The 10,649-nt window shown below is 30.4% G+C and overlaps 1 protein-coding gene across 1 annotated transcript; it reads right to left on the reverse strand.

Annotated features, from left to right (window-relative positions):
- Positions 1-2,561: 2,561 nt before the first annotated feature.
- LOC106432966 (myrosinase-like) lies at positions 2,562-5,412 on the reverse strand. Its single transcript, XM_013873812.3, has 12 exons — positions 5,164-5,412; positions 5,017-5,077; positions 4,873-4,934; positions 4,703-4,778; positions 4,440-4,605; positions 4,084-4,339; positions 3,883-3,995; positions 3,595-3,815; positions 3,445-3,479; positions 3,236-3,350; positions 3,040-3,142; positions 2,562-2,946 (listed from the first exon to the last, which is right to left on the reverse strand). The coding sequence occupies exons 1-12, from the start codon at positions 5,332-5,334 to the stop codon at positions 2,694-2,696; spliced, it is 1,632 nt and encodes a 543-aa protein (XP_013729266.2). The 5' UTR covers positions 5,335-5,412; the 3' UTR covers positions 2,562-2,693.
- Positions 5,413-10,649: the final 5,237 nt, after the last annotated feature.

A 10,649-nucleotide genomic window follows, 5' to 3' on the forward strand; every position in this document is an offset into this window, starting at 1 on the left:
TATTTTAATTTCATGTTTAGGAATATTAAATAATTGAATATTTCATTTTTGAAACTTTTCTTGACCAAATATACAAGTTTGTAATTTTCGAAGTCAAAATGATAATACTCCAAATTTTATAAAAGATAAAATAATAGATGTTAAAGTATATTGTTTGAAATGAAACAAAAAAAAAAATTTAAAAAGCAAAAGTAATATTATATTTTAAAATATTAATATAATAACAAAAATCAGAAAACCTAAAATCATAACATCCAACTAATATTCTATATCGATACAATTTACTAAAATAATATGATAGATGCTATTATGTATACAATTTAATAAAACAATTGTTATATTATTTGAACAGGACAATATATTTACTTATAAAATGTAGAAAATATTAAAATGATAGATAATAAAGTATATAATTTAAAGCAAAATATGGAAATATAAATTATCCTATAAAAAATCCTTTCTATAGTATAAATAAATAAATTCTAAAATTGTATTCTATGAAATCTTAGAAATTAAAAATATATATTTTGAATAATATTTTCTATTTGATTATTTCAGATTATGAATTTATTCTACCCTGCTCGAAAATGTAATAAATATTAAAAACAAAGTAAAACATATAAAAAATCACTCTATATTATTAATCATGTTGAATAAAAAAACTTAAACAAGAAATTAAAGAGTTACACAATATATAACACTAAAATGTAAATCATATATTTAAAACGTTTATGATAATATCAAAATATATATTTTGAATAAGATTCTTTATTTGATTATTTCAGATTATGAATTTATTCTACTCTGCTCGAAAATGTAATAAATATAAAAACAAAGTAAAATATATAAAAAATCACTCTATATTATTAATCATGTTGAATAAAAAAACTTAAACAAGAAATTAAAGAGTTACACAATATATAACACTGAAATGTAAATCATATATTAAAACGTTTATGATAATATCAAAACTATACATTTATAAATGAAAAAAAATATCAGCATGAACTTATAGGTTAAGTATTACTTTTTTTTTTTGATCAAAGGTTAAGTATTACTTAAAATGCTTATCTTTACAAACAAATTTTTATCCCTCACTAATGATACAATGGTCACTTTGCTTATGGATGAACAACTTCTGTTATCTCTCATTTGATATCAACGTACAACATTACTCCTCTTTTCAATATTAAAAAATAATTAATTTATTACTTCTTATTTTTTTGTGATACACTGAATTTTAAACCAATACATAACTAGGTTAAGATTTGCACCTTGCGCGGAATGATCATTCTATATATAAATTAATATTTATGTATTATACATTATTTTACATATTGTCAAAAAATAAATATATATAAATATATTTACATATTGGCAAAAGACCTCATGCTTTGTGTGATATGGTGTTTAGAATGCACATACGTCATGTCGATTCTTTGGTTGGTTGAGTGGTGTGTCTGGTTGGCCTCTGCTCCGGTTACCATTTTGGATATTTCATAAGTATTCCTCCCAAAAATATCGACCTTGAATTGTTCCATCTCTGGCACAACGTTAACAAATTTAAGAGGCATCTTTGGTCGACAAAGCTCTGATAGTAACTGAATTCTGCATCTCAAGTGATCCTAGCAACCTCCTCCTTCCAATACACTATAAGACTGCGAAAATAGTTGTAACACGTGATTATTTATTAACTTCTTCGCAATATGGCCTTATGCTCTTCTATTGTTCCATGTGAGGTAGAATCGAGAAGAGAACAATATTGCACCACATCTTGAAACTCCCTCATTAGAGCTCACAGCATTTGAAGAGTGTTTATCAATGTTCAAAGTCTCATTAAAATCTCCTACAACCATCTACAGATTTTTCCAAATGATAGAAGAATCATAGTAGTTCCGGATGTCAGCCCATAAGTCTATTCTTTCGTTAACAGTGTTCTTCGCATAAACAATTGAGTAGAAAACTCTTTTCCAATAGTAGTTCCAGATGTCAGCCCATAAACTGAAAAAGACATAGCTACAGATATTCTTACAACTTCCTTCATTTACTATTGTTTCTAATCTAACTCTAAACTGAAAAAAGAAACTATTCTTCTTGTTAAAATGTCTCGATCACATTCGAAAACAAAGGTGACATGATTATTTCTTCTTGGTGGTTCTTCTTCTACCAGCTACGCTAGGAGCTAGATCCTTTGCATTTGCAGTGTTCGAATCAAGCCTCTGAGCGTTAAGTTGAACAAATTGATATCAGAACTCAGGCTCAGCTCAGAGGAGGTCGCGATTGAAGAATCTAGGGTTTTCTTGGAGGCAAGTGCTGACAGAATCTAAGGTTGATATCAGTAAATTTACTTTAAAAATACTAGTAAATACACATATTTTTTGTAGAGATATTCTCTTGTGTACTTTGTGTTACTATTCTTGCTAGTTCTCGCATTTACACATAGACTCTCTCTTATCTAAATCTACAAATCTCACATGAATAGCTGACATGCCAAGTTTTATAATTTGTAAAACCTAACCTAATCATCCAAAGTAAAACGTAACTGAAGCGGTAAGAAGGGATTGAACTCAAACGAAAATATTCATTAGTAAATGATCATCTTTTATTAGAATATTTATTTAGTACAACAAGCTCCTTATCTATGAAGCAAGTAGTCGAGATATGAAGATGATCATGATGGTGGGATAAGTGTTTCATGCATCTGCGAGCTTCTTCTTCTGGTTCTGGAAGGAGAGGTTTGGGCGGCGGAAATATTGTTTGGCAGGGTTCTTATTGGTACCGTTAATAAAGCTTTGGTACCATTTGCCAGAGTCTTTGAGATTTCTATCATTGAGGTCTGTCCAGTTAACGTAACTAAGTCCGAATCTAACGGTAAAACCTTTGCAGAATTCATAATTATCTCCAAGAGCCCATGCAAAGTATCCTTTTATGTTGACACCCTTCTCCCTGGAAACAGGAAAAATCATAATTCAAAGCCTATGCATGATGATGACCATACATCAAATTCAAAAGAGAAAAAATAAAGTAGCTTCCCCTCACCTGATGACCTTGCGGAGAAAACATAGATGACTGCAGAGATAATCGATCCGCTTGGAATCAGCAATAGCTTTGTCACGGTTTTCTTCACCGGGAGTACTAAATCCTAATTAGACCATCATGGTACATCAACAACTATACATTATTTGAAACACACATTTACTTAATTAATATGCAAAAAGAGATGAGTAGTAGTCACCGTTCTCAGTGATATAGATCAAAGGGTTACTGTATTTGGTTTTGAAGTAGTCCATAACGTAATAGATGCCTTTTGGGTAGTAATAGGCATTCCCGTTTTTTTCGTCTTTAACGAACTGAGAAAAGGAAGCGTACATATTATACCCATTACCCATAAACAAGAAAGAAAAAAAAATATTGAGAAGTAACAGGGGTGGATCATGCACGTACCAGTGGACCAAGATTTTCACCACGTGAATTGTTATCTGTAAACCCAAGGATGAAATAATTGGTGGTCACTCACAATTTACATATATGTTATAATTAAAAGGAGATATCTATATAGAAAGGTTGTAACTATAAGAGGAAACAGAATGGTACATGTGAGCTTTGCGCCTGGGTCCATCATGGCAGTGTGATTTGCCCATGTAACTGGGTTAGGTTTTGCCTGGGCGTACTGAGTGGTGTAGTAGTTGAGACCAAGAAAATCATATGAACCCGCAACGAGTTCCGCTTCTGCTTCCGTGAAATTGGGAAGCCGACTACCCACAATTTCCCTCATGATGTCTGGGTATCTACCCTTTGTTAGCGGCTCCATGAACCTGGTCGACGTACATACGTATAAGAAAATCATTTCATTTTGTTGATATATACATACATATACGTTACCATCCCAAGAAGAATTCTTTCATCCTCTCAGCTGCATCTCTGCTGGCATCAGTCTCATCAAATGGAAGAAACCATCTGGTTATCATCACTGGTCCGATCTTCCCTTTTTGGAACTGTTGGTCACGGCATACCATAATTATATGATTAGATATAGTCATATACGTAAAGACTACACCTATTCACAAACCCACGTACTCTCACCTTATATTTTCTCCTGTAAACATCGACCGCCGCAGCATGAGCAAGAAGCTGGTTATGTGCAACTATATATGGTTCTGTTGAAGAATTCCCGCCGTAACATCTCTCATCAACCGCCGGAGAACATCGACCGGGTGCATCTGTTCCGATTGCATAGCCTCTCGTAGGCACTGTGTACAGCTGGTTGATCGTGATCCAGTTCTTCACCTTTCCACCAAATTCCTTGAAACATAGATCCGCATAGTCTCTAAAGTCATCTCTGTGCATAGCATAGAATCAAATCATTAACATGAGATCACTTATGTATATATGTTTTTCTTCTTATATTCCTTGCTAAGAACGCGGCCCAAATGACATACATGACGGTGCGGTTCAAGAAACCTTCATACTCATCTTGCAGTGTTTGAGGAAGGTCCCAGTGATAGAGGGTAACAAAAGGGGTTATATTCTTAGCGATGAGGCCATCTAGAAGTTTGTGGTAGTATTCGATACCTCCTTTGTTCACTCCCCTACTCACCTTTCCTTCTGCTCATGTATACATATCATATATTTAATCTTCCCAACAATCACAATCAAATTACGAGAATTCTTTTGTATAAATAGATTGTTTATGTGTTCATACTTGGAATGATTCTTGACCAGGCAAATGAGAATCTGTAGCCAGTAGCATTGAGTTCGTCTATGATGTCTATATCTTTCTGCAGTTTACACACGCACTCGGATATCATTATATATAGTGAGGAAATGAGAAATTAACCTGCCATCTGGTATATGACTCAGTGAGGAACTAACCTGCCATCTCGTATATGACTCACAAGTAGTGTCTCCATTCCCATGATCGGATCCTCCCTTCTCTGATAGTAAACAGATACATTTTATACTAAGAATGATAAGAGTTGTACATATGTATATATATGTACCATGTAGATGATATACCTGGGTATCGGTGAGTGAAGCCATCCCAAACGTTAAGACCACGTCCTCTGCCCCCTTCCACCTACAATAATAAGAAACAACCATGCAACGTTGGATTTAATATTTTAAATGGTTTTCTACGTCAAAAATTGTTGATTTGTAACATGCCTGGTAAGCAGCAGAAGCAACACCGAATATGAAGTCTTTTGGGAAACTTTTACTGCTTAACTGATCAGTGTTTCCACATGTGAATGGCTCGTTCTCTCGGCATTCCTCAATAGCTTTGCAACTCACCACGGCAATTAGAAAACCTATCAAGGCTAGTCCATGAAGCTTCATGGTTAATAAGGAGATGTATGTGTTTGTGTTGGATGGAACCTTGTGCTAGTCTAGGGTTTATATAGCCTTTGTAAAGTAGTGTCACGTATACATTTTCTTTTCTTCAATATCTTGATATTTTGGGAGAGGTTTGGTGGGGTGAATTCCGTGGGCTCAGTTACTTTAGCTGAATCAGTATCAGCATTGTGATTGGTCGTTATTTTTTGTAAAGTTTATTTTGTAAATAACTATGGACTATTATCTGAATAAAATGACAACCTTGTAAGTAGATTATCATATTTTAACAAATTACGAAAGGGATAAAAATTTATGTAAAGTTTATTTTGTTGAATTAACTGTTGGATCTTTTTAAATATATAACCATTTGGTACTTAAGTATAGGTTCAAATATATTAAAGGGCTTATTTGATTAGGGATTTGAATTTTTTTAAGGATTTCAGATTTGATGGAATTTAGCTAAATTTGTTTGGATTTTAAGGAATTTGATAGAGCTTTTGATAGGAGATTAATTTGGTAGAATTTTAAAGAAAATAAAAATTGATTTCCTAAGATCATTAAAAAACATTTTCTCACAACAATTTATCGAAACCACGCAAAAAAGTGTAATCAATTTCGAAAAAAGCATGAAAAAAAATTACAAATACTTGACTGCAATTTTGACTTTATTGTGACAGACGAATGTGTGTTTTTAATATCATGCCAACAATGCCATAAATCATCTCACACCTAAAAATACATTGTGAGATTTCACTATTATTGTCAACTATAAAATTAAACACATAAAAATGTTAACTTACTCAGGCATATTTCACCGTTGAGATCCACTAGTACCATCATTCCACATATTTGAAGCATTGGTTGTTCTCTATTCAGTAGCATGTTCTCTTTGTTGTTCTTGTTCGCCAAGAAATTGATAACCATTACTACTTAATTGAGTAACATTTTGTTCATCAGATGTTTCTTCTGGAAGAAACTCATCTGGCCGACACTTCTGACGGAAAAAGTTATGCAATGCAGCAGATACAAGCACTTGCTCTGCTTGTGTCATTTATGAAAAACTAGGAGCGAATTTGAATATAAGAAATCTTGATTTGAAAATACCCAAAATCCTTTCGATGATATTTCTCAAACAAGAATGACGATGGTTGAATAATTCTTATTTATTTCTTCGATCAATGCCTTCTCCAGTAAATTATTTCATATGATTATGTGTACTACGAAATAGAGCTCTAAAATTTATCTTGTTTATGTACCCACAGTTTGCGAGATAAAATTTTCATGAAATATTTTTAATGTGAAATATAAATAAAACTCAAACTTATAATTAAGTAACCTATCTTAATTAAACATATATAATACATATATATATATATATATTGAGTAATGCAGTCAATAGCTCCAATATAATCTTGAGAATATAAATTGAACTGTTAACGGATAATTAAACAAAAAGATAAGACAATTTTTCACATACCTTAAAGCAAGAACAAAATCTTTTGTTTTCTCTTATTTTTAAAGGCAGCAATTCCTGTTCTAGCCTAAAAACTTGGCCAATACTGTTTAACACCCTTAATATTTTATTAAACTCTGTCTAAGTCTGTACAAATCTAAAAAAGACATCTGGTCTACAACTAAATAACAAGGAATGTAATTTCATCGTTAAGTGCACATAGTTATTGAAAGATCGTCGTACAGACTTAAGTTGCAAGGTCCATGATACGTCGTTATTTTGTCGTAAATATATTCATCGTAAACTAGATATAAATTTTGCGCTGAAACTATCTTCGTAACTTTGACTTACAATATAAGACTTTAAATCGTGGATGTTTATTATTGTTGTTAAATTAGCAATAAATTAACTGCGACAGTCAATGTTAATTTGTTGTTAAGTTAACAATGAACTAGCTTAAGACCCGGGCAATTGCGCAGGATGAATGTTATATATAAAACTATTTTTATCTATTATTATTTATTTGTATTCATTTATATATTATGTATATAATTAAATTAGAGTAAAGACATAAATAAAAATAATACATCTTGTTTATTTAGTAAATAAATCAAAACAATCATTTTATTTATTTTATATGGTATATAATTTAATTTCAATGACATTGATATAGATATATAGTATATTTTAATATAAATATTTATTATTGAGAATTCATATTCATATGATATACACAAAATTTCTAATGTGCAATTTTTTTAATGCAAATTTTAAAATTAAAATATTAAGGTTTTAATAAATTTTCAATAAAAATTTAGAAATTATCATATTTAAGTATTTTTCTATGTTACATAGTTTAATATTAAATTATATTAATATATAAAATGAATGTCTAGTAAATGAGACTTCATATTTATAAGATTTATGATCATTTGTATTTTGTTATTACCAAAAAGTTAAACCATTGATCACAAAATTTTAGTGTGAGACATTTAATGTTTTTAGTAATTTATAGTCGTTTTAAAAATTTAAAATATAACATATAAGAAAAAAATTTAATATTTTTATTATATAATTAATATAGTTGTTTAATATCTTTTAATAATATGAAATTAAACAAAAAAGAGCTAAGATACAAAAATCATTATCAAATATTTATTATTCATAATCATTGATTGTCATATATACGTTAATCATATTAGGCAATTCCGTAGATTTATTTAAGGAAAATGCGAGAATATTCTTTTGTACACTATTTATCAATTTAATAGTTAGTTTAATAAAAAATATAATATAAGTTAAGATGGACCAACCTATTTTTCTAAGAATTCTGAATTTTATTCTCACGGTGACAAGTGGCTACAAAATAATGTTGTAGTGTTTCTCAATTAATATATAAGAGATTACGAAAGATTTGTTTTAATTCAATGTTAATTAATTGTGAAGTTAACAAAGAATTAACTTATAAATGTATACCTTTATTAAAATACAATAATAATTAAATTAATATATTATAATAATTAAAAATAAATGTAAAAATAAGACAGAAATAAAATGGATTTTTTAATAGAAATTTTAAAACAAATAACAATATAGAAACTATTTCAAATCAACGTCGTTGAAGAACTCTTTCGAACCGCTTTATCCGTTATTCGTTCCAGGGCAGCTTGCTCCTCCAAAGTTGGTTGTATGATGATATTAATATTTTTACGTATAATCTCTAGAGCTCGAGTAGCTTTCAAGTCCATCCACATGTATGGCAAACATAATTTTCATGGTTTACAACTGTTGGCACGTTGCTTGATGCTCAATCCTTATTGATGAAATCTCGTTATGTGCATCTGTCAACTCCGTTCAGAGTTGAGCCAGATCATCACCTCTACGAACATAGGAAGAGGTGACCCTATGAAATTCGTTGATTGATTCCAATCCAATTGTCTGTATTTTTAAATACAAAATTATATGAAAATATTAGTAATAATATCAATCAAGTTTAAAAGAGATATTTGAGTGATTGTATACGACTTTGCAAAACTTGTCTAATTTCGGTATGGAAAAAGAATGTGAGTACCATATTCAGACTGCTGAGAAATCTGAGCCTGATGCTCTTGGATCCATGTCATGGCATCATTGTTGTTTTTTTGATCTAGCATTAACGAAGGCTCCACTCCAGTTCTTATGAGTTACCTAGAAAATATGGAAATAGAAGGAAGTTCGCCTTGCTTTTCGGCCTGAAAATAAAATTGATAAACATCACGGAAATTTAAACAAGTATAAATATGTAAATGTAAATTTCAAAATAACGAATACTTACAATCAGTAAACGGACATATGCAGAAAGTGTTTCACCGGATATTTGAGGCATAGGTTTGTGACCACTCGGACCAACCGACAAACGTTATGTCAAAATTGACATCCTCTACAACTAGAAAAAATTGGTTGGTTGGCATCATTTAACATTTCGTAAAAAAACAAATTCATCTAAGTTAGTTTCTTGAACAATACTTTATCACTAAATGTTGACGTTGTGTCATGAAGGACATTTGTGACCATGTCAGGAACTCTATGATGCTCTATATCTTTGTGATCCATCTCATAACTACCATGGTAATGCAAATTACTGATCGATTCTTTATTATCAACATCATTAAATTACTATTATTACTACTTGCTTCATTTCCACCCTAATCTTCTCCATGATTAAACTAACTACAGTAATTCAGTGTAAACCTTTTATTTACTATATGGTTCCAAATTTTATCATTACGAGTAAAATTTTGTATTCTTGCACTTCCGACAAGGACATATTATCTTAACGGTTTTCAAAATTATCGGTATATTTCCAGTTTGGAACATGAAAATCTCTAGCCCATTGACAAATTTATTTGTGACTGTTCCTTCGGAATCTATGTGCATATACAGTCATTCTCGCAAATCATATATACTACCACTTGAAAACATATTTCAGTTTTAGAAAAGAACAATTTTATTTAGGAGACTTTTTGGTGTGGTTTTCGTTTGTGGTTCTATAAATATCCATATTCTCATATTTATAAGAATTTTTGGAGCTTGTCAGTTACGATTTTACCATCGAATTAAAAACAAAAATTGCCCAATTGCCAATATATTTCCATTTCCCAATTGCACATTAGTCATGTATTCACCTATTCTATCCGTTTTTTTTTAATATAAGTCGTTTTAGAGAAATTTTTATGTTCGAAATTATATGACGTTTTCGGTTTTCTATGTAAAATTTATTAACACTTAATGTTATATAACCAATGATAATATAATTTCTATTTTATTATTGGTTGATTTGTGGTTAGTAAATAATTAATGATGTTTTTGTTTAGAAAATATAAAAAATTAATGATTTCTTAATCTATGTGCACAATTCTAAAACGACTTATATTAATGAAATATTTTCTTTGTTAATTCTTCATTACGAAAATTATTTTGTTGTTTATTAACTACAAATTATCGACAAATTATTTTTTTTGAGTTAGTTCGTCGTAAAACGGTTTCTAATTAAGGATAACATTTTAATTTGTTAATTTTTGTCGTTATGGATATGTTTCCCTGTAATGGGACTGGTATTGTTTAGTTGGAACACGGAGATCATGCTGTGACTTGTGAGGGGTCCAATTGGATTAGAGATTTGTTTTAAGTAAAAGCTAGTTTTAGTAGTTTTTATTGAGATTGATGTGAAATAAATAAATAATTTTATTGTGTGCCCTCTCTAGAGTCATTTGTACTTACTACTTGACTTCTTTGATTATTTCTTTTGTATAAACAACAAAATCATAGAACATATAGACTTTGTTGAGTTGATCAAGATACCAGACAACTATTGTGCCGCTGAACA

The sequence above is a fragment of the Brassica napus genome, assembly GCF_020379485.1.
Source record: "Brassica napus cultivar Da-Ae chromosome A9 unlocalized genomic scaffold, Da-Ae chrA09_Random_21, whole genome shotgun sequence".
In the NCBI taxonomy this organism is placed as follows: domain Eukaryota; kingdom Viridiplantae; phylum Streptophyta; class Magnoliopsida; order Brassicales; family Brassicaceae; genus Brassica; species Brassica napus.

Bases quoted from the DNA above. Each gene is read 5' to 3' on its own strand.
- LOC106432966 (XM_013873812.3), bottom strand. From the start codon at position 5,334: ATGAAGCTTCATGGACTAGCCTTGATAGGTTTTCTAATTGCCGTGGTG. The intron at 4,340-4,439 runs GTATGTCATTTG...TGCTATGCACAG, and splicing joins TTCTTGAACCGCACCGTCAT to AGATGACTTTAGAGACTATG. The intron at 3,351-3,444 runs GTACGTGCATGA...TCCTTTTCTCAG, and splicing joins GTGAAAATCTTGGTCCACTG to TTCGTTAAAGACGAAAAAAA.